We start from the raw sequence: 25,213 nt of genomic DNA on the forward strand, positions 1-25,213 counted from the left end.
TCATGGGGGATTCTTCCTCTTCAGAGACCCCCAGACACCCTCTCCTCTGGGGAGTCTTCCTCGGCCATTCTCAGCAGTGGCCAGGCCTCACCAGCTTCCTCTGCATACCCCGTCTGACCGGCACCTGCATGGGGTGTTTCTGAGGACAGAGGGAGGCCTTCCACACCTGGGCCAGTGTCGGGCGACTCCAGGTCCCACAAAGAGCCCTAACGATACGCAGGACAACCAGCACAGGCTGGACAGCAACAGCACGGGGTCTAAGCACTCATCACCAGGGTCTGGAAGCATCTGGACCCCCACAGCCATGGGGCGATCCCAGCTCAGGCCACACCAGGAGCAGACATGAAGCCATGTCCACAGAAGGAAGGGGAGGTGTGTCCCGGCCCAGCAGACCAGGTCAGGAACTGGCCAAGCACAGCAGCCGTGACCACAGCCCATCAGAAGATGGCTACTGTAGCTGAACTCCAGCACACACGGACATGTGCCCAACACACGAAAGCTTCATGGGATAATACTTCTCACTATGTTCAATGCACTTTTTTTTTAATGCACTCTTTCCTATTTTTCAATGCTGACTGCAACTCAGCAAACGGAGTTCATAACCCACTCCTGTGTAGCCAGCCACAGTCTGAGCTTTACATGGCTGGCCCTCTGCTCTTGTTCCCATTTACACCCGGACAACCTTCTGAGGGCACCCCACCCGCCCTCCAAGACCACTCTCAATGCTTCAGACCAGGTCAGAGTCCTCATAAATAACCCCTACACATGCCTTGTGTATGTGTGTGTGTGCACACACACGCATACAGGTGTGTATTGGGGGGGAGGGGTGGGGTGTCGCATGAGAACGTCATCTGCCCTGAGACCTTACACACACAGCGCCCCCTATGGGATATGGGAGGCACTGCCCCAGAATAACAGCTAAGCATTAGGCGTCTCGACACTTCACGGCAAATAGATGGGAAGAAAGTAGAAGCAGTGACAGACTTTATTTCCTTGGGACTCCAAAATCACTGCAGACAGTGACTGCAGCTGTGAAATTAAAAGATGCTTGCTCCTTGGAAGGAAAGCTATGACAAACCTAGACAGCATATTAAAAAGCAAAGACCTCACTTTGATGATGAAAGTCCGTACAGTCAAAGCTATGGTTTTTCCAGTAGTCATGCACAGATGTGAGAGGTGGATCATAAAGAAGGCTGAGCACCGAAGAATTGATGTTTTCATACCATGGTACTGAAGAGGACTCTTGAGAGTCCCTTGGACTGCAAGGAGATCAAATCAGTCAATCCTAAAGGAAATCAGCCCTGAATATTCACTGGAAGGACTGATACTGAAGTTGAAGCTCCAAGACTTTAGCCACCTGATGCAAAAAGCCAACTCACTGGAAAAGACCCCAATGCTGGGAAAGATTGAGGGCAGGAGAAGAGGGCAGCAGAGGATGAGATGGTTAGAGAGCATCACCAACTCAATGGACATGAATTTAAGCAAACTCCGGGAGATAGTGAAGGACAGAGGAGCCTAGCAGGCTGCAGTCCATGAGGTCACAAAGAGTGGGACATGATTTAGTGACTGAACAGCGAAGACAAGGGTCTTCCACTGTCTGTGACCTTTAAGAACCTCCTTAAGAAACACTCAGTCTGGGGCATGGGTTCTGAGCATGGTCCCCATGTGTATTTGCTGCTGCAAAAGGAGGGGGCAGAGCTGCAAGGCATGGAGTTCACATCAAATGACAGGCGAGTATGCTCGTGGAGAGGGAGGGTGTCAACACATCAGTAAGCATCTCTGGGGTAGCTGGCCTGGGGAAGGCCTGAGGAACACCCAATACTCCCTGGGTGCCCCAGCCAGCCATCCAGACCAGCATCACAGACCCCCCAATCTGAGGGCTCTGTGCCTTGGCTCAAATTGGAGCTGGGTCCACAGGGCACCAAGTGAAGCTCTGTGGTCAGCAACAGCCTCCTCAGATGTCTGTGCTGCACTCATGGCCCCAAATGCTGCCCTGACACATCACCACCCAGGAGAACATCCTTGTGGATCAGGATGGAGGACCTGAGGCAGAGAGAACTTAAGGAACTTGTCCAGGTCACACAGAAAGTGGAAAAGCCAACTGACCTCAGGCAGGTAAGTGCAGGGTTGACAATCCATAGCTCTCTGCTCTCAATCACTCTCCTGTTCCCAAAACACACTGAGATGCATGTGTGTGCATATATGTATGTACATGTATACATGGATATGTTTGTGTACACACACACACACATAGAGAAAGAGACACACACACCTGTGCACACACTATTTTTCTTAGGACTCCTGCAAGCCACCGTGGGACTTTAGAAGTGGAGGTCTTCAATCTCTGGCATCAGACTTCTGCTGACCTTTCCCAATATCATCCATGCTGGCAGAACTAGATTTGATTGAAACTCTGACTCCCCCTTCCTATGTCTTTGTGCCCAGAGGAGGAATTTCTGGACCAAGTATGGTCTGAAGTCCTGGCCAGCAGTGGGTTTAAGGTGAGCGTCTGACCTCATTCTGGCTATTGAGACTTGAGAACAAACAGATAACCCAGGAAGGAAGCTGGGAGAGGTTTTCTCATAGTTAAAAACCAGAACACAAGGATGAGGCACAGCCTCTCTGCTGTGGCTGAGTGTGGCCATGACGCCCAGAACTGGGGCAGCCTTCCCACCCGCCTGGGGAAGCAGCCAGGGCCCCCGTGTTCAGCCTGAGATGGACACGCTGTGGGCTTTGGCGACACCCTCGAGGCTGTGGCTGACCAGCCCCGGGGCTCCCCACCTGCAGACTTCTTACTGTGTGAGGGAATCCATCTTCATGACTGCTTCCACCAGCTCTATCTATCAGTTTTTGTTACCTGCAGCCAAAGGCACCCTAATAGACACAGCTTCCACCAACATACACATCACACGAACCATGCTGTGTTCAGGGGCTCCCAAACAAATCGAATCACACAGCGTCAAAAGCGGTCCAGTGGTTAAGCCTCCACGATTCCACTGCAGGGGGAGTGGTTCAATCCCTGGTGAGGAACTAAGATCACACGCACTGCACATGTTGTTGCTGACTCACCAAGTGTCTGACTTTTTGCAACCGCGTGGACTGTAGCCTGCCAGGCTCTTCTGTACATAGAATTCTCCAAGCAAGAATACTAGAGTGGGTTGTCATTTCCTTCTCCAGGGGAACTTTCCAACCCAGGGATGGAAGCCACATCTGCACTGCAGGCAGATTCTTTACTATCTGAGACCCTGAGCAACTCCATGCCATACATGCAGCTGCTGCTAAGTCACTCCAGTCATGTCCGACTCTGTGCGACCCCATAGACGGCAGCCCACCAGGCTCCCCCATCCCTGGGATTCTCCAGGCAAGAACACTGGAGCGGGTTGCCATTTCCTTCTCCAATGCAGGAAAGTGAAAAGTGAAAGTGAGGTCGCTCAGTCCTGTATGACTCTTAGCGACCCCATGGACTGCAGACTACCAGGCTCCTTCATCCACGGGATTTTCCAGGCAAGAGTACTGGAGTGGGATGCCATTGCCTTCTCTCATGCCATACATGAGGGTACAGCAAAAAAAAATAATAATAATAATAATCTTCATGTCTTAAATGACACGTTTCAACGCTCTCAGCTTTCCCTTCTGCTCTATGGGTGTCAATATGTGACAGGCCTGGAGCAGCGCAGCTAACCGACTACCGTCTCCTGGCAAAACCGTGTGCGTGTATGTTACCGCGGCAGAAGCTTCTACTCTTAAGAACAAAATTTCTCCACGGAGTTTAATTCTGTCACATGTGGGGTTTTCTGTTGTTGTTTGTTTGCTGACACTGTCGGCAGTCTCTGGCTCTCCAGAGTACGTATCCCACAGATACAGAAATCTCCTCTAAATGAGGCAGCTTGCTTTCTAAACCACAATCATCGGCACACGCCACATCACTGACAATACAGCACCAGGCGCTGTGTTGACGCACTCCATATATTCCAAACATTCTGGCTAATCAACCATTCCAAGCATCAAAGGTTCTCGCTGCTTCCCCAGAACTCTTTTGGGCAGCCACACCCCCACACAACATCGCTGTTTCCATAGCAACCAATGAGTTTCATAATGAGGAGGACTGGGAAGGAAGGAATCAAGGGGGAGGGAAGAGATACACATGGAACCACAGGAGGAATTTGTGAAATCTGAAACCGGGCATAGCTCCTAAAACGCTTACATGTGACTATTCAACACACAAATAAAATCTATACCCTGGTCTCAATATGCAAAGTCAATACCCACATTGAGAGATTCAGACACAACTCCAATGAGCAAAAACCATGTCAAGCCTCAGAATGTAAGGGAACAATAAAGCAAAATCGGTTGACAACAGCACTTGCCTGTAACTCAGGGCTGATGAACCTGAAGCGTTTAAGAGAGCTGGGGACTCTGGGAGGAAAACAGAGGGTGCAAATTGGAAACGTTTCTTGATTTCACTTTGCACCGGCTTCTCTACATCAGGACAAAAATGTCCTGAATGAAGGACCTTGAGAGTTACCAAGTTTGGAGAAAAACCAAGGTTAAAGCAGAAGTGGGCATGCACAGGCCCTGGTCTTCAGTTCCCGGGAGCCACGTGGGCTGGCCCTCGCCCATCCAAAGCAGCAAGCTCCTGACAACCCCACAGCCAGGGACCGCCTGCCTGCTCTGGGCTGCAGACCCTCTGTGAAGGCAGAAGGCAACCTCCCGCAAAGCTCCCACGGGACACTTACCATCCTCAAAAATGGCTCCAATTTCGAAGGACAACTCCGAGCTGTGTTCTGCTTCACAGGGGTATACCGCCCGGGCCTTCCGACTGATGATGCTGAAGAGGGAGCACGTGAGACGCACAGATCGAAGCGTGAGAAACCTCACCTCTCCCCACCCGCATTTCCCGAATCTCACTTCTATGACACCCGCGCAGCAGTGCCTTCCAAAAGAGAGATTAGCGGGAAAGTGAACATCAGGCGAAACCATAGCGCTTGACAAGTAACTGACGAGTTTCAAATTCAGATCTTCCTTTTAGGCAGCCTCTCTGAAAAGCTTACCCTGAACCTCTTCACCTGATTGTCCTCTGCACTCAGTGGGATGCCCTTTCCTCTCATTCAGTGTTACTAGAACCACGGGGCATGTTTATTTCCAATGCATTTATCGATTAAGGAAAAGCACCGGTGTCTTGAGACAGGGGCAAGTCAGTTAAGGGCTGAGGCACACAGATACTCAGTGGCTCCAGCCATGCGCTGAGGACACGATCCTCCACTGACAGTCTGCTTCCACGCCCCCGCCGGAAAGGCCTTGTTGTTCTCAGCTGGGTCTTCTGTATTTGACCCCCTCACTCTCGCCCCCAAAAGGCACATCAGGCTCAACTTCTCTCCGTTTGTCAAAACATCCTGTGTGTTCTTGTGGGAAAAGAACCCAGTGGGGAAGGATGGAAACCAGGCTGCCAGCCAGCTGCACACCAGGGCAGAAGGCAGCATCCCATCTCTTGGCAGGAGGGGGGGCCACTGATGGGGATGGCCAGTCTGCTGGCCCAGAGGACGGGCTTTGCTAAAGCACTCTGGCCTCTGCATCACTAGCGCATCAAAGGGCCATATTAATTACAGTTTCCAGTGCCCCATTTATATGTGATGCAAACAGCTGACTCACTGGAAAAGTCCCTGATGCTGGGAAAGATTGAAGGCAGGATAAGAAGGGGATGACAGAAGATGAGAAGGTCGGATGGCATCACTGACTCAACGGGCATGAGTTTGAGACAGTAGAGGACAGGGAAGCCTGGGGTGCTGCAGTCCATGGGGTTGCAAAGAGTCAGACACGACTGAGCTGCTGAACAACATTTCCTTCTGGAAAACAAAGCATGTGTGCTTTCTATTTATGTATAAGGAGTTCTTCCAAAAAATATGGTTTCATAAATGTACGACCAGAACCAAAAAGGGCAGGTTCAAGCAGGTCTCACATAAGGCAAATTTCTTCCAAGAATGTACTTGCTCTTGAACCTTTAAGATAAGGTTATAAATGTCCACAGAGTCCAGGAGACGGGAAGCCTTTTCCACGCAGGGAGCACAAGAACCCACTCAGGTTGATCAAGCCCCTCTGCTCGCCACCCCCATATTCTACATCACACAGAAAACCACATACCTTTCAGGTGGCTTGTCCGCTACAGTGGCAGGAAGAGAGAGGGGGACAGGTGGCAGCTTGGGTGAAGGAGGTGTAACAGCTGGGCTGCAGCTCGGTGTGGTTGGAGATTGAGGGTTAAGCCACTGGACTGCGGATGATCGGGCCTGACTTGGGCTAAGGGTGGAGGTTTGAAGAATAGAATTAATAGTATAAAGCCCATAGGACACCAAATACATGACACTCCATTCCTCAACAGCTAGGATGAGAGCTTCTTTCTCTCTCCAGATGATCCAAAGGGACAGAATCCTCCCCACACCCTCCCAGGTCTGTAGCCCCAAGAGCCACACCTCAGAACTAGAGATGTCTTACTGAACTTCTCCAGGTTTGTGGAGAAGATCTAGTCTTGTCCAAGCTAGCATCATACTGATTCACTAATTAGAACACCAGAATCCAATGGCCAAAGCAAATTGCTTGGACTTGCGAAGTATTCGTGTTTTCTGCTTAGCAGGAAAGTCACAAGAATCTATAGTTAAGCCTGTGACCTATACCTCTAAAAATTCAACAGTGGCCTTTTCATGTCTAAAGTTATTTCACCTGGTCCTATACACATGGAAACTCAAAATGCCACTGGGAGTTGAGATTCCTTTAGAGTAGACAAAAATCCAGCACTGAAGGGAGAAACCAGGGAATAGCAAACCCCTCGTAACCCGAACAGTCCCCAGTATTTGCCAATTTTGAGAATAAGCTAATGTAAGCAGATCAGTAAACCAAATCATGTAATCCAGATCATGGAGGCTCCTCTAAACACGGACACTTCAATAAGTATATGTGGGTCTGAATTAAAGTATTCTTCAGTGGTCTCAAAACTGGAGGCTTGAGACTATGGTCAACAAAGCTTGCTTTAAAAGGAATGTGCTGACGCGTGGTGGATCCATGTTGATGTATGGCAAAACCAATACAATATTGTAAAGTAATTAACCTCCAATTAAAGTAAATAAATTTATATTTAAAAAATAAAAGTAATGCTCTGAAAGCTGCTCGTTTCATTCAAAGACATTTTCAACACACGGGTATTCAGTGCGGCTACACCCAGATGCTCTTCACCTCAATTTCACCCTCTTTGGCTAAAACCAGTTTCGACAAGCAGCTTCTGTCCTTCCACGTCCCAGAGCCTTCTCTTTGATTTCTCCTGTAGACGAGAATGCACCTCACGTTCTATCCATCTTTTCTGCAAAAGCTCCCAGGCTGTTCCTTTCTGTATCCTCTGGTCATAAACAGGAGGCAATCCCATTCTTCCTGCTTGTGCCTGTGTTGCTGCTGTGGTCTCCTAGCCGAGCCCCCAGCCCCATGCTTCCCACTCAGCGAGCTCTATCAGCCAACCGGGTAAGACCCAGTCTACCTCATCTGCCTCCCCTAAGAACTGGTGTACTCCCCCACCTGCCCTCCAGCAGCTCCCCCAGCAGCCCCAGCAGCCTGGCCATTCTGCCCATGGTCTGCCCCCACGATGTTCCCCTCTGCCCCACTGTCTCTCCCACTCCTCTGCCTGTTCCAATCTAGCCCGTCCCCCGGTCAGCTCCAGCTGCCACCCCCGCCCTGCCTCACACCCCACCAACTACTTCTCCTCTGGCCTAAGTCACAGAACTCCTCTACAGGCCCATCACACCAATAAACGGGAGGGGAGATGAGCATGGATTATTCTGTGATGGTTTCAGCGATTTCTTTAGCCTCTGGATAACAGCAGGTTTATAATCCTTTCTATAGATTGCATAAAGCCAGGCAGAGTGCTTGGCATGGGAAGTCTTCAAGCCACATCTGGGAACTCAGTCCAGATGTTCTAACACTACCTGGCTTTTATCCATCAAGTACATGAAATGTTGCATGACTGACTTGATAGGCTTTTAGTACAGAAAAGGTTCCTATCCTCTTCATCAGGAAAAAAAAAAGGGGGGGGAGGGATGCATGTTTTAAAAACTTTATACTTTGGGGGTCTTCCCCAGCAGTCCGGTGGTTAAGACTCCACCCCGCCAATGCAGGGGTCAGGGAACTAAGATCCCACATGCATCAGAGCCAAAAGATTACAAGTTATTCTTTGAACAACTTCTTTACAATCCCCCTATCCAGCCATTCATTTGGAAGTCATCAAATCTATTTCATACCAAGCTATAAATATACACCATTCTATAAATCCCAAGGGGGTCCGTATATCCAACAGCAAAAGTCACTCCATTCTTTAGCAGAAAAGGAACCTATAATGGTGTCTTACTAATCAGGAAAGGACAGCGGGAGTGAAGCTCCGACAGAGAATTTAAGACCACACTTAGCCAAACAATTGCCATTTTATCTCCCAGCAATTACTCAAGGTGCTCGGGGGTGGTGGTGGCAGAGAATGAAGTGTACTACCCCACCCCCATCAACTCTTTCTGGTCATAAACAGTCAAGCGATAAAATGATGGCCATCCATCCGCTGACAGGGAGGACAGTCACGAGATGAAGACAGAGTAACGATGTGTGTATTTATAAGGCTCTTTCAAAGTGAAAGTCATAAATTTTATAGCTATTATCTATTTCATCCTTTTTTTTTTTTTTTTTAAGAAAACTGGTTTGTTTTCTTGTAAAGGGAAAATACGCCTTCTAGAAAGTCAAAGAATTGTTGGAATAGCAAATGCAGAAGGCAAGGTTATATCCCTAGCTTGGCATCTCCACCTTGTCCAGAGTAAGCCCTCAACATGAGCCTTTTTTTGCTTCTTGGTTTATTCTCTGTGATTTTTCTACTGTCTTTCAACACAGAGATGTGCTGGCAATCCCGCACTCAATGATTCATAAAGAGAGCCTTCCAGACTTCCCACTGAGACCTAAACTTCTTTATTTGTGTGCTGTATGTTCAGTAGCTAAGTCGTGTCTGACTCTCTGTGACCCCAAGGGTTGCCATTTCCTCCTCCAGGGGATCTTCCCAACCCAGGGATCGAACCCCCATCTCCTGTGTCTCCTGCATTGGCAGGTGGATTCTTTATGACTAGTGCCACCTGGGAAATCCTTCTTTATTTGAGTCCCTGGGTTTCTCCACAACATCTCAGAAGCCTCAGCTGAGGACTTCTCTGTGGGCATGAGCTTTGCAGGCTGGAGTATTTGTAAGAGGTCAGAAGACACAAGTCTGGGAACAGCCTCCACGGCAGGGAGGCAGCATCATCGTATGGAGAAAGGAAGTCCTGTGAGACTGGCCCGGCAAAACGAAGTTCGGGAAACAGCGAGTGGTCTCAAGGATACGAGCAACTTCCCACTGGCTTTCCTGCTGGGAAGGAGCCGGGACGAGGCAGGAAGCAGTTACATAAATATACTCAAGACTGAAGACCTGACTTCTCACCTCAGCCAGCAAAGGCTAGAAGATGCTTCACAGGTGTCTCCAAAGCAATCGTCCCCCAATTTTTTTAAGACAAGAAATAGTAAACGTGAGCTTTTTTATATAAACCATTCCCTACTTTTCAGGGACTTCCTGGGTGGCTCAGATGGTAAAGCATCTGCCTACAATGCGGGAGACCCAGGTTCAATCCCTGGGTCAGGAAGATCCCCTGGAGAAGGAAATGGCAACCCACTTCAGTACTCTTGCCTGGAAAATCCCATGAACACAGGAGCATGGTAGGCTACAGTCCATGGGGTCGCAGAGAGTCGTGGGGACATGACTGAGTGACTTCACTTTGACTACTTTTCAGAATTTGGGTTTGGTTTTGTTTTGGCAATAAGCATCAAAAAATATTTTTAAGTATTTAAATCTTTAAATATAATACTTATATTTTCTCAAAAAGCAGTAAAGTATTACTTTTAATACATTATGGACCAGGGGATTTTTGCAGAAACAAACACCTATGGCATTAATATGTCTCCAGTTGATACTGTGTTAAGATAGAATGTCTGATATTCTCTTTCTCTTCTTTGACTTAAACATTTTAGAGGAACCCTAGGCATTTGGGGCAGGGTGGTGTCTGTCCTGGTAGCTCAGGCAGTAATGAATCTGCCTGCAGTGCAGGAAAACCAGGTTTAATCCCTGGGTCAGGAAGATCCCCTGTAGAAGGGAATGGCAACCCACTCCAGTATTCTTGCCTGAAGAATTCCATGGACAGAGGAGCCTCACAGACGATAGTCCATGGGGTGGCAAAGAGTTGGACATGACTGAAGCGACTAACACTTTCACTTTGACTTCAAGCACTTGGGAGAGGGTACCCATAGCAAAGGTCTGGCCGTTTTTCTCAGCCAGCGCTGTAGGAGAGAAGGAAACCCTAAGGCACTCATGTACCTAATGAATGAACATCTCTCCTGCATGTCCAGAAGTGCTCTAGCTACGCACACGTTGGGAGACAATTCTTCACGAATCTCTGCTGTTTATGCACTTCTAGTGAGCAGAGGCTGGGTTATCTTTTCAAAAGTGTTTATGGAACACAGAGCCTTGGAAGATAAAGTTTGTGTCTTCTCCTGGAGTGAAGAACAGGCTTTACCACCATCATAAAAGATCTGGTTTGCCAGAGCTCTGGATTCTCTCTTGCAGCAGTCCACAGGCAGGTGTTATCTGGCCCACAGGGCACCACCCTATGAGAAATGGGACTCAAAGGAATCCTCTGCGGACTGCTATATCCGTGTTGAATACGGTCTTTTAACTCTGACCAGGCGTCCCATGTCCCATGCCAGCATTCTCGGAATCATGGCGGGCCAATGTGGGAGCTTGCAAAGCAGAGTCAAATTTCCGACGTCACAGTTCATGCCAGCATCCCTGAGAGCACTGAGAAAATAGTCAGGTCATTTCCTGTATTCTGTGGTTCACAGGAGAACTCTGGCTAAAAGTGCCCTCAGGTAAAAGACCAAAACTGATAGTTGATCCAAGAATAAAAAATATGAACATAATAAAGATGCTAGAATATAATGCAATATTTTGAATGTTCTCTCTTCACTTCCCAAAGGTTCAGCACTTAAAAAATAATAAAAAAAAAAAACCTATTTAATTCCTTCTTCCTGCTACCCCTTTAACTATGGATTTTTGATGAACAAGACTGAAGTGATCACAAACCACTGATTTTATTGAGTAAGAAGCCCCTGGCCAATTATAAAAGAGCACCTCAAGTGCCCTGTTTCCTGAAAGCCAAGTTGTGGTCTGCAAAAACGGGAGGCAGAAGTCAACTTTTCCTGAAAAGCTCAGAAACCACATTGACCAAAAGAGAAATAAATTACAGAGAAAGATGAATGTGCGTCTCTGCTTTCTTCCCAACTTCTCACACGAAACTGAAAGCGTGGTGACTCCTCTCCATTTTCAGGGCAGAAGAGCCAACCTTCCTTTGAGGAGGAATGTTTCCTTCTCAGAGAAAAGGAAGAAATGAAAACAAGAGGGTTTCACCAAAAAACACAGAGGTTTCCCCCTGCTAACTTAGAAACTTATGCTGGAAAACTTTCTGACACTGAAAGGCGACAGGGATGTCTCCTGCTTTGGGGAGGGGAAGAAAATTCTATCCAGTAACAAAAATCAACATCTTTGCTTTGGCAAAACAGGTCTGTACTCCAGGGAAAGGCCCTGTAGCTCTCACCACACAGAGGAATAAACCCTGAAGACAAAATTATGACCGTAGCTATATATGCATACACTTTGCAGAGCTTATTTTTCTGAAAACGTAACAAATCAGCAGTAGATGCTGCTTGGGATTCAAACGGCGACCCAATCTCCAATACCAGACTCCACGCACCGTGCATATTAAGAAACTTTTTGGCAGCAAAACAGCATAAACATTTCAGAAATAGGGAAGGGGACTTAGGCTTTTAACTGTTGAAATTCGACAACAGCTGCACCAGTCACCAGAGCCTGTCTATCTCTAACAAATATTTCTTGCATAGCTGAGGTAGGTCAGGCCCTGGCCAATGCTGGTAGTACAAGTACCCGGTTCCAAACTCTGGGAGCACAGGGCGTCAGGTAACATTCAAGGGGGAATACATTTCAAGGAAAGAAATGACTGCTTTTCTAAAGCGATTAAATCCCCCAAGCACCAAGAAGATGGCCTTTGTCGTGTCGGCATCAAATCAGAAGTTTGCACTGGAAGGAAAGATTTTAAAAGCTCATTTGCAAGGTCTCCGAGCAGAAACTAACACATTAGTGAAATGATCTTTCATTCCAGTCCAGGAAGCGTACGGCATAAGTCTAGAACAGCTGTCCTGGGCAAGAGTGTTTGAAAATGTTAATGAAGACAGAAGGAAATATTGTTGATCTGTGTATTATGGGAAATCTCTGTTCAAATAAATGCCACTGCTCTTCCTGAAGTGCCCGAGAAGGAGAACTCCCCAGCCAGCACCCTGCTGGCTCCAAGTGGGGGCACGGCAGTGGGGAGGGGCACTGTGACAAGTCACCAGAAATCACAGTGGGGGGCCGGGAGGTCAGTGCTGGCCACTAGGAGGGCTCCAACCACACCCTGTTCACTCATCGTTCAGGATCTGAGAAGCACCAGTCAGGCCCCTCGCCTGCCCTGGGGACACCCCAGGAACTATGACATCTGTTTTCTACAAGCACCCAGTCCGGTGAGAGGAGAAGGATACACTGATGATGACGACGCAGCGTGATGAGGGCCACGCGGAGAGGGGCCCAGGGTCCCGCAGGAGAACAGAGGCGGAGGCAGCTGTCACGTGGCATCGGGAGAGACCTCCTGCCCTGAGTCGACGCCTGGCTCATCAGGATCCTCACCCGCTCCCTACACCCTGGCCGTTGGCACTCTGCCAGACACAATGCACACACGTTACTGCACTCATTCCGACGTGACTCGTGACGAGCCAGCAGCAGAAAGGCGAAGGTGCTTACTCAAGGTCATGTTGGGTCGAAGCTGCGCTCTGACAAGCCTGCAAGACCTCAGAGTCGCAGGTCCCTACCAGCGAGTGGCTGGAATGAAACATGAGCTGAATGGAGAGAGAGGGGAGGCAGAGGTACCCAGGGGACAAGACCACGGAGTCAAATGCTCACAGGTAGGGCAACTGAAGGATTTTATTCACACCACGACACGCTGCTACTCTACAGAGACACCTGGGTTCCAAGACAGCTCTGGCTGGGTGCCCATCTGCAATTTCGTAATCTCCCTAAGCTTCTTCCTCTTTTTGTTAAAAAAAAAAAAAAAATGAGGCCGGGTTGGGAACAGAGGAGGACACTTCTCACTCTCTCGGAGGCTGGGAGACAGCTGGCATTATCAGCCCTGGCTGAGGGTCAGCCGCAACTCAAACAGGCGGCTAACAATCTCCTTGGTCTCAGCTTCCTTGGCTAAAGTGAGAGTAATTGTTAAGAGGCTGGCTGGCAGTAAGATATGAATAACATTACAGGCAGAAAGCATCCGGGAGTGACTGGAGCCCCAAGTTCACTTCTTATGACCTCTAAGTATTCTCGCCTCTGCTTTTCAGACTTGTTTCTTCACTAATGAATCATCTTCTTTACCTAAAGAAGTGAACTATGTTAAAGAAAGAAAACTCTAAACATTAAGGAAATGTCATTATTGGGGAAGAAATGTTGCTAAATGCAATATGACTATATATGATCTAGGGCTGGTTCCTAGAACAAAAGGACATGAGTTAAAAATATATATACAGTGAAATACAAATACATTCTGTATGTGTTGTACCAACGTGAATTTCCTAATTTTAACCAAAGTAAGTTTAGTTAAAAGTAAAACTGTCTGAGAGTGATAATTCCAACCGATTTCTTAGTTTTAACCAAAGTGGTTCAGTGTAAGATGTTAACAGTAGGAGAAGGTGAATGAAGGGTCTCAGGAACTCTCTATACTATCTTTGCATATTTTCTATAAATCTAAAACTATTTCAAAATAAAATGTTTATTTTTAACAATAGGTTTTAAAAGGAATAACCCCAAATAATTTTTTAAATCATTGAAACACTAAAAGCCTTTTGAAATTACGATCACACACTTGCAGGAAACCTTTTGGTTAATTGAATAATAAGAAAAAATTCATAAGGGTTCTATTTAAAAATCACTCAGACCACCCATCTGAAAGGTAGCGATTAACCACAATTGTTGAAACTGGTTTTTAAGGAATGTGGACTTCTCCAAAAAGATTGGTTTTGTTTATATGATAGATTGAGGTTGGCTTTTTCTGCAAAGGGCCAGACAGTAAATGCTTTGGGATTTGCAGGCTGTAGATCTTGCACCCTCTTAACCCAGTTGTTATCAAAGCCACACAAAAGCAGTCACAGACAGAATGTCAGTGTCTGGGTGGCTGTGTTCCAATAAAACTTTATTTATATATTAAAAACAGGCAACAGTGGGATGCAGTTTGCAGACTCCTGAATGAGATGTATTAGATGTGAATCTGTTTTGTAGTAGAGAGTTGGAAGACATGAAGACACTGATGGAAAACTCCCCAGGGCTCAAGAAGCCACTCCCCTTCCTCCATCTTCTTGGGCTTTGTGGCATGGGGCTCCTGTGTGTGTTAGAAGCCAATGTGCAAATACCCAGGGCTCTCCTGCAGCAGCAGCTCTCTTGACAAATTGCTCAAGATCACCTGCCATGCAGGAAGGAGACAGCCCATAGATCAAGCCAGCACTTGAAAGCTAGAACTTGCTCTCCCTTGACATAAAAAGTCTTCTACAGGAGGGAGGTGAGCAGTGAGAGAAGGAAAGGAATGGGAGGAAAGCTCTCAAATGCAGGAAAGACAGAACCCTTTGAGGCTGGACACGACCACTCTGAACACTCAGTCCCCACCCTGCAGGATGCTAAGGCAGCTGGTGGCTTTCCTCCCTTGACAACAAAGGACATCACCACTGAGTCAGCCAGTATCTTACGAAGTTCACTCCCAGGAGGATCATTTGCTTGGGTTTCACTATAAAAGAAATATCTGAGAGTGGCAACTCTAAGAACTATCTGAGAGTGATTAATTCTAACAATCTTTTGCTCAAAGTGTTCCTTGAATCGCATTTCTCTTCTTTCTAGATGATCTGTGGAATCAGGGACAGGGCTTGCTAGCTCAATGGAAAAGGAGCTGCAGCTGCATTTCAGAGAATTACGGGGCTGGAGGGGTCTCAGAGCTGTGGTCCTGCAGGGCAACTGACGGGAATATTTCTACAAGTCTAATTTGTATGGGGAAGACGCACCACCCAACATGAGAGTGGAACGTATAGAACAGGGGAGCTCCCAAGCACAGCTTGAAAGGGGCATACCACTTCTCTGCTATGAAAAGCCTCTGGTTACTCCCCAAGCTGTTTTACAGGTTACCTGTCATGATGGATGAGCTTCCCAAGCTTCTCAGAACAGTTGAGGGAGTTCACTGGCCATGGGAACCCCATGCCCTGGTCACGCAATACCTAAGGGCCATTTTCTCAGAAGTTTCTCCAGAGGAGGTTCCTGTACAGCGAGGTTAGGAAGGGAGCCCCGGGTCCTCCTGGAATAACTACTGTAACTGCTGGAAACAACACAACTTCGGGTCAATGCCAAAGGTTCCTGCAGGACAGGAGAGGTCATTTTTCCTAAGCCATTTGGTGGGGAGATTATATAACTGATGAACCAAGAAGTCAGGTCAGGTTCAACTAAGACTATCAAGTTAGGTTCTCAGAGGAAAGGAAAATGCAAGCAGGTGGCCACCCAGGGCTCCCAGGGGAGCAGTGGGGTCTTATTTCATGTGGCACCCAGTAACCTCACAACAATTCAGAGGGGCAGGTGCTCGCACTCCCCCTTTGCAGATAATCTCGCTAAGTCTTAGTTTGTTCGAGTAATTTATATAAGGCCTCCAAGGTTTGAAGTGGCAGGAAAAGAATGCAAAGCTAGGCTTGTTTGACTCTAAAATCAGTGCTTTGGGGAGCTCAGCTCAGTGCTCAGTAATGACCTAGAGAGATTGAATGGGAGATGGGGGTGGGAGGGACGTTCATGAAGGAGAGGGTATATGTAAGCGGGCTAAGTCACTTCAGTGGTGTCCAGCTCTCTGTGACCCTATGGACTGTAGCCCATCAGCTGTATATCAGCATGTATACATACAGCTGATTCACGCTGTTGTACTGCAGAAAGCAACACAATGTTGTAGAGCAATTATCGGAGAAGGCGATGGCGCCCCACTCCAGTGCTCTTGCCTGGAAAATCCCATGGATGCAGGAGCCTGGTGGGCTGCAGTCCATGGGGTCGCTAAGAGTCGGACACGACTGAACAACTTCCCTTTCACTTTTCACTTTCATGCATTGGAGAAGGCAATGGCACCCCACTCCAGTACTCTTGCCTGGAGAATCCCAAGGTCGGGGGAGCCTGGTGGGCTTCGGTCTATGGGGTCGCACAGAGTCAGACATGACTGAAGCAACTTAGCAGTAACAGAGCAATTATACTCCAATTAAAAAAAAATTTTCAAAAAGGAAGAAAAAAATTCTTTGATAAGTTAAATAAATGATAAAAGTCAGTGGTTCACCAGTCTACACCAGTCTCTCAACTCACAGAAAGCTCACAAGGCCCTGCCTACATTTCAGTACTGAGATACAGCCAACCAATCCATGAACAGCCGATGACGAATTACAACAAAAACTGATAAAATGAAAACGAAAAACAAAATAAGACTCATGAGAAGACAATTTTTTTTTGAGCCTTAAGCAGTAGAGAAGCTACTATAAAAATTCAGATAAGTGTCTTTATTTTGGAAAGTCAACTTTTCATTATGAGGCTTTAAAGTTACAAGAATGACCAACAATCTGGCTTGAAAATAAAACCTCTGAACTTCAGAACCTGTAGTTACAGCACTGGAAAGGAAGAAATGAATCAGGTCACAGGCAAGTGCCAAGTACACGATACAAATACCAAAAACACCTAGAAACACACAAGGGACGTGCACGGAAGGCTGCAAGGAAGCTGGTCAGGGCAGCGTCATGTCTGTACCAAGTGAGAAAAAACACCCAAGAAAATATGCAGGACAAAAATTAGTATATTACCCCACCTCTCCACCAGTGAACATGCAGAGACTGATGGTTGAAGGCCAAGAATGTGGGCCCTGAGATTAGCTTCAAGAGCTTTACCAGATATCGTATTACTCATAAAAAGATTATGGATGCTGCTCTGTTGCAAAATATCAAATTTTCAAGTCCCCCAGCTCTGCTGTGGGGTGTGGTGGGGGAAAATGCCCTCCCCCCTCCCAGATTTCAGCCAAAGGTGTTGGACGGTGAATGTGCCGAAATTCAGATTCAAGTGTTTACTCCCCATAGATAATTATAAACCGCAGCCACATGACCTAAGACTGGGTCAGTGCTCCACTTCAAAACAAGGGCAGCGGCCAGCGGACAGCCACCCTTCATCAGTTCACCGGGTCTCAGAATCAGGGGAAAGCTTCGACAGTGGCCCCATCTGCAAACAGACAATCTCTATACTGACGGTAAAACATGGCAAGGGAACCACAGATCCCATGGACAGACAGATCAAGGTAAAAAACAACCTCTGCCCTTCCTAGTCAAGTGACTTGGGGCAGGTTTCCGACCATCTTTGTGCCTCCATTTCCCTATGTTTAAAAACGAATATATCGGGATTTCCCTGGTGATTAACACTTTGCCTTCCAAGGCAGGGGGTGCAGGTTCGATCATTGCTTGGGAAGCAAATATCCCAAATATCTTATGGCCAAGCCAAAAAAAAAACCATAAAACAGAAGCAATATTGTAACAAATTCAATAAAGACTTTTTCAAAAAAACGAATACATTGGGACCTCCCTGGTGGTCCAGTGGCTAAGACTCCTTGCTCCCAAAGCAGGGGCCCGGGTTCAATCCCTAGTCAGGGAACTAGATCCCACTTGCCTCAATAAAGACCCAGAGAAACCCAATACATAAACACATATATTTTTTAAAAGAATATATCTCTGCCTTGCCAGGTTTGATGTGAGGCTCAACATAAATATTTATAAAGAATCTATAACAAAGTCTGTGGCCCTTGAGAGTCAATGCTCTACAGTCTTTGATTCTGAGAAATGCAAGAGGTGATTTATTGCATCAAACCTTCCCTGCAGCCTCTCACCACCAATCCCTGCTAAAGCATAAGCCTCCTCCTCCTCTAAGTCCCCAGCCCACACAGGTCCAGAAGGGTTTAACCTCTGAGCAGACGTCACAAGACTGCTGGGGCTCGCAGCAAGGAAGCTCTTTCCTCTTGCTCACTGCCCTGTGTTTCCTTGTGGGCTATCTGACATGTCGATCTTTCTGAACCCACCAGGGACTTTGCTGCTCACTTAGGTACGGGACACTGTCTTCCAATTCACTCCCCATAGGACCGGGGGTACATCCTCCCACATGTACTACTGCTCCCAGCACGAGCTCTACTAGAGATCACGGTCAACAGGGCCCACCTAGAGGTAAGCAGAGAAGACAAGGTGCTCCCATTATAAGGATGTGATCACCTGATTAGCCAGTAAAGAGTCTGGAAATTTCTATGATGGGCAATTCATTTGGGGGAGTTAAAGACTACCCTCTCTTAATCTCTTTTTCAAATCTGCATCAGTTTCCTCCCCTTGTTACAAAAGCCATCTGTGTTCATCTTAGTCAAGTTTAACAAAATACAGATATGCAAAAACAAAGAAAGAAAGAGAGAGAGGGAGAACGTTTAAAAGATAAATTCCCAGGACTTCCGTGGCGGCCCAGTGGCTGGCACTTTGCCTTCCTGGGGTATGGGTTCCATCCCCGATCGGGGAGCGAAGATCCTACATGCTTCAAGACCAAAAAACCAAAACATAAAACAGAAGCAATACTGTAACAAATTTCATAAAGATTTTTTAAATGGTCTACGTAAAAAAAAGAACTTAAAGAGATACATTCCCTATTTTCTTTTGAAACAATCATCATAATAGAGATAAAAATTTAAGACATCAACTTCTAGGGTGAACTGACTGCCCCCGGCAGGGTTGAGAGCAGTAAAATCAAGAGCGGTGGGGTTGAAGAAGCCCTCCCTGAAGGAGTGAAGGAGGGAGAAGGGGAAAGAGAGAGAGAGAGAGAGGAAGGGAAGAAGTGGAGACAAAGTCTGCTATAACAGCCACCTGATCACTTCTAAGTGTGCACCTAATTTCACCAAATCTGGTTAAAAATTGTTTAAGAGGATCATTTTTCTGATTCAGACAAATCACTGTTGTGGTAGACACAAATACAATTGAAGGGGTACTTTGCTGCTAAGTCGCTTCAGTCGTGTCCGACTCTGTGCGACCCCATAGATGGCCTCCCACCAGGCTCCCCCGTCCCCGGGATTCTCCAGGCAAGAACACTGGAGTGGGTTGCCATTTCCTTCTCCAATGCATGAAAGTGAAAAGTGAAAGTGAAGTCACTCAGTCATGTCAGACCCTCAGTGACCCCATAGACTGCAGCCCACCAGGCTCCTCCATCCATGGGATTTTCCAGGCAAGAGTACTGGAGTGGGGTGTCATTGCCTTCTCCAGGGTACTTTTCTATCTTCCAGCAAAGTTTACCAACTCCCTGAAAAGCAATCGAGTAACCAAAAGTCAAGGAATTTCAAGTGCCATGTAACTGTCTATGGGAAAATTCTATTTGTCAGCCCACATTAAAAGAGGCAAGTTATTTCATTGACAAGAATAAAGATGGTCACCAGCGAGCACACACGGAGTCTTCTATGGGCATGGGAGTCTACCATGTGACGACTTTAACTAACAAGCACCAGGACTGGGGAGGCATGAACCTCTGATGAAGTTCAAGGCAGCTCTGAGGACAGATGTGCTAGGAACATCTTTCACACCAGGATAGGTGTGCTAGGAACTTTCACACTCAGGATAAACCAAACCGAGGGCCTCACAGTGCGTGGAAGGAAGAGAAGCAGCTACTGCCCTCCCAGCCTGCTAGAACACAGACTGAGATACACCTCAGGTTATCAACATCCCCAGTTACGAAGAGCTATTCTACGATGCAGCCATCTTTTTTATTTTTTGATTGTGTGATTTTATTTACAGGATTCATAAGCAAATCCATTTAGACAGAAAGTAGATTACTGTTTGTCTAGAGATGAGGAGAATGCTGAAGAGAAACAGAGGCTGACCACACAGGAATGAACGGGTACAGGGGGTGACAATGTTCTCACAACGCCTTTGCTGCTGCTGTTCAGTCGTGGCCGACTCTCTGCGGCCCCATGGAAAGCGGTGCACCAGACCTCCCTGTCCTCCGCTATCTCCTGGAGCTTGCTCAAACTCGTCCATTGAGTCAGTGATCAATGAGCCATCCAACCATTTCACCCTGTCGCCCCCTTCTCCTCCTGCCCTCAGTCTTTCCCAGCATCAGGGTCTTTTCCACTGAATCGACTCTCCACAGCAGGTGGCCAAACTACTGGAGCTTTAGCTTCGCCTTTCGGTGATGAAAATCTTTCAAAATTGACTGTGGCTATGGTCACACCTCTCTGTGACGACGTCACAATCGATTCTTTTCAATGGGTGAATTACATACCAATAAAGTCATTCTAACAAAAGTTATGGTCCACGTTAAATGAAGCGTTGGTGCCAGAACCACCACAGTGACTGTACAGGAAGACATGAAAAAGCGTGGAGAACTGGGCGCGTTGGTAATAAAACAAAACTGGAGAAAAAAACAAAACCCAGGTAACTATTTCCTAAAGGAAAGTGTGTATGAGGCGATAATAAATGAGCAGAGAATGAACCTCACTGTGTCCGTCCTTTGTAGTGGGGGCCGACCTAGGAGATAATATTGCAACAGTGACAAGGATAATAGGATTCCAGAAAGCTGGGGGGACAGGTGACAGGGAGGCAGAAGAAAGAGCTAAATTGTTTAACTCCCTAACAATGTCAGAATGGAAGCAGGACATTCTGACTGTGAAGGGGCTTCTGGAAATGTCTAACAGATCACGGTATTTCTAGAGGCGAGGCAGATGGACAGCCAACAGAGAGTGTTGCTTAGTGTCATAATTAATAGATCAAGAATGACTGAGTTGAGGGCTGAGATTCATTGCCTAATAGAAAGCTGCCTAAAAGAAATACCATCCCTTATCAGGATCCAGACCTGAGCCAATCCTCAGACCCAGAACTCACTGGCCAAAGAGAACTGAGGTCCCCTGAGGACGTTCCCTGCAATAAATGCCATGGCAACTGTGTACACTATTAATTTCCCACATCATTGCAACGTGGGTACCAATGGATGCTGCCATCTTGAGTGTGGGCAAGTCCTGGAAGGACGTGCTCCTTTTCATTGGAAATCTGTGAAGGAAGCAGAGAGCAATGCCTGGTATTTCTAACAAGAGATTCTCAATTGCGGCAGGGAACCTAAAAAAAAAATTACTTGTCAAAGACCTGCTCCATCATTTAAAACTGAAGAGAAAACTACTTTACGGGGGAAAAATGACCTCAGAACGTTTGAAATACCTTGGCCTGTGATGTAATGTCTCCAAGGAGACTGAGCATGCAATTCTTCACCGGCAATGAGGTCGCCTGTCACCTTCCTGAGCGCACAGGTAAGTCATAGCTCCAGGTTGATGGGCTGCGATGAATATGACCCACCATTCACACCATCAGCAGAAACCCAAGAAATCCAATTCTGCTGGGTTGTTTTCTCCCTGTCAGAGGCTACAGCTGTATTTACACACTGCCTATACCAGAATATCAGCTACTGTGGGTTCTCCTGTGTGAAGCTGCTTCCTGGTGACGAGGGTCATGGCACTGCTCTACAATAGAGCCACTGGGGTCCCATGTGAACTACATACATTTGGCTTCATTTTACAAGACCTCTGATAAGGCGAGTATAACTTTTGAAACAGTCACCACTCTAGATTAAAATCAGGCAGACCAGGCTGTGCCTCTTCTTTCAGGCTCTGAGTACAGTTTTAATCGCCCCACAACAGCTTTGGTTTTTATTAAAAGGGATCTTAGTCATCAAATTTACTCAGATCCTACTATAACCAATACTGTACAGCTAGTATATATAGGTAATTTTTTTAAAGAAACAAAAAGGAAAGCACATACATATGAAAACTAAATTTATAAATGCTGAGCAAATAAAGAAAAATGCTACAAAGAGAAAATGGTGAGATGAATTCTGTTGAATTCCCAGAGGAAGAGTTTTAAATCTTAAGGAAGAAAGAGGATGGAAACCAAATCAAACATAGCTGCCTGAGAGATATTCAATGATACAGAGAAAGAAGAGAGACTGACACAAGGAAAGCATTTTTATAAATATGAAGTAATTAAAATGGAAAATAAAATATCTATTAATAACTATCTCAATATCACTTGGGCTTCCCTGGTGGCTCAGACAGTAAAGAATCTGCCTGCAATGCAAGAGACTTGGGTTTGATCCCTGGGCCAGGAAGATCACCTGGAGTAGGGAATGGCTACCCATTCCAGTATCCTTGTCTGAAAAATCCCATGGATGGAAGAGCCCGGTGAGCAGTCCAATGGATTGTCAAAGAGTCAGACACAACCAAGCACATACAGGCAATATCACTAAAAAGTCCTAAGATCCAATTTCTACTATTGAGAATTTTATTATTGACCTTGGAGTGAGGGAAAGATTGGATAGTATTATGAACCTGATGTTTGTGTCCCCTCAAAATTTACATGTTGAAACCCTACTCCCTAAAATGAGATGTCATTAGGAGTTGGGGCCTTTAGGAGGAAATCAGGATGAGATGAGAGTAGAATCCTCATGAAAGGGATTAGTGTCCCACTAAGCCAAAGACGGAGAAGCTCTATACAGTCAGCAAAAACAAGACTGGGAGCTGACTGTGGCTCAGATCATGAACTCCTTATTGCCAAATTCAGACTTAAATTGAAGAAAGTAGGAAAAACCACTAGATCATTCAGGTATGACTTAAATCAAATCCCTTATGATTATACAGTGGAAGTGAGAAATAGATTTAACAGACTAGATCTGATAGATAGAGTGTCTGATGAACTATGGAAGGAGGTTTGTGACATTGTACAGGAGACAGGGATCAAGACCATCCCCATGAAAAAGAAATGCAAAAAAGCAAAATGGCTGTCTGAGGAGGCTGTGAAAAGAAGAGAAGTGAAAAGCAAAGGAGAAAAGGAAAGATATAAGCATCTGAATGCAGAGTTCCAAAGAATAGCAAGGAGAGATAAGAAAGCCTTCCTCGGCAATCAATACAAAGAAATAGAGGAAAACAACAGAATGGGAAAGATTAGAGATCTCTGCGAGAAAATTAGAGATACCAAGGGACCATTTCATGCAAAGATGGGCTCGATAAAAGACAGAAATAGTATGGATCTAACAGAAGCAGAAGATATTAAGAAGAGGTGGCAAGAATACACAGAAGAACTGTACAAAAAAGATCTTCATGACCAAGATAATCACGATGGTGTGATCACTCACCTGGAGCCAGACATCCTGGAATGTGAAGTCAAGTGGGCCCTAGAAAGCATCACTATGAACAAAGCTAGTGGAGGTGATGGAATTCCAGTTGAGCTATTTCAAATCCTGAAAGATGATGCTGTGAAAGTGCTTCACTCAATATGCCACCAAATTTGGAAAACTCAGCAGTGGCCACAGGACTGGAAAAGGTCAGTTTTCATTTCAATCCCAAAGAAAGGAAATGCCAAAGAATGCTCAAACTACCACACAATTCCACTCATCTCACACGCTAGTAAAGTAATGCTCAAAATTCTTCAGGCCAGGCTTCAGCAATATGTGAACCATGAACTTCCTGATGTTCAAGCTGGTTTTAGAAAAGGCAGAGGAACCAGAGACCAAATTGTCAACATCTGCTGGATCATGGAAAAAGCAAGAGAGTTCCAGAAAAACATCTATTTCTGCTTTATTGACTATGCCAAAGCCTTTGTGTGGATCACAATAAACTGTGGAAAATTCTGAAAGAGATGGGAATACCAGACCACCTGACCTGTCTCTTAAGAAATCTGTATGCAAGTCAGGAAGCAACAGTTAGAACTGGACATGGAACAACAGACTGGTTCCAAACAGGAAAAGGAGTATGTCAAAGCTGTATACTCTCACCCTGATTATTTAACTTCTATGCAGAGTACATCATGAGAAAAGCTGGGCTGGAAGAAGCACAAGCTGGAATCAAGATTGTCGGGAGAAATATCAATAACCTCAGATATGCAGATGACACCACCCTTATGGCAGAAAGTGAAAAGGAACTAAAAAGCCTCTTGATGAAAGTGAAAGAGGAGAGTGGGAAAAGTTGGCTTTTTAAAGCTCAACATTCAGAAAGCTAAGATCATAGCATCTGGTCCCATCACTTCATGGAAAATAGATGGGGAAACAGTGGAAACAGTGTCAGACTATTTTGGGGGGCTCCAAAATCACTGCAGATGGTGATTACAGCCATGAAATTAAAAGATGCTTACTCCTTGGAAGGAAAGTTATGACCAACCTAGATAGCATATTCAAAAGCAGAGACATTACTTTGCCAACAAAGGTTCGTCTAGTCAAGGCTATGATTTTTCCTGTGGTCATGTATGGATGTGAGAGTTGGACTGTGAAGAAGGCTGAGCACCGAAGAATTGATGCTTTTGAACTGTGGTGCTGGAGAACACTCTTGAGAGTCCCTTGGACTGCAAGGAGATCCAACCAGTCCATTCTAAAGGAGATCAGTCCTGGGATTTCTTTGGAAGGAATGATGCTAAAGCTGAAACTCCAGTACTTTGGCCACCTCATGCAAAGAGTTGACTCATTGGAAAAGACTCTGATGCTGAGAGGGATTGGGGGCAGGAGGAGAAGGGGACAACAGAGGATGAGATGGCTGGATGGCATCACCAACTCGATGGATGTGAGTTTGAGTGAACTCTGGGAGTTGGTGATGGACAGGGAAGCCTGGCGTGCTGCGATTCATGGGGTCACAAGAGTCGGACACGACTGAGCGACTGAACTGAACTGAAGATCCACGAGAATCCGTTTCTGTTCTCTGCTCTCCATCACATGCAAATACAAGATAAGTGAGCACTCTGCTCACTGGAAGCAGTCTCCCACTGGGGCCCAGCTAGACTGACACCCTGAACTTGGACTTCCAGCCTCCAAAACTGTGGTAATTAAGCTCCTGCTGTTCATAAAGCCACTCAAAGTAATTTTGTTACAGCAGCTGGAACTGAGTGAGACAGATAAGCAGGCAGGCACATGGAGTTACTGACGCAGACGCACACATATCAGACAAGA

General features: G+C 46.3%; 1 protein-coding gene and 1 non-coding gene across 11 annotated transcripts in view; one reads left to right on the forward strand and one right to left on the reverse strand.

Annotated features, from left to right (window-relative positions):
- The window catches only part of ARHGAP10 (Rho GTPase activating protein 10), a 384,335-nt gene that overhangs the window by 8,881 nt on the left and 350,241 nt on the right, over window positions 1–25,213 (reverse strand). For 4 of the 10 annotated variants that reach the window (XM_059875959.1, XM_024977154.2, XM_024977155.2 and 1 more), the window contains one exon: window positions 6,139–6,291. The exons of 2 other annotated variants lie outside the window; for them this stretch is intronic. In XM_059875959.1, coding sequence (XP_059731942.1) covers window positions 6,139–6,291 — 153 coding nt within the window. 10 annotated transcript variants of the gene reach the window in all.
- TRNAC-ACA (transfer RNA cysteine (anticodon ACA)) lies at window positions 9,606–9,677 on the forward strand. Its single transcript has one exon. It is a non-coding gene; the product is annotated as a tRNA-Cys (tRNA).

This window comes from Bos taurus, chromosome 17 (assembly GCF_002263795.3).
Source record: "Bos taurus isolate L1 Dominette 01449 registration number 42190680 breed Hereford chromosome 17, ARS-UCD2.0, whole genome shotgun sequence".
NCBI lineage: Eukaryota > Metazoa > Chordata > Mammalia > Artiodactyla > Bovidae > Bos > Bos taurus.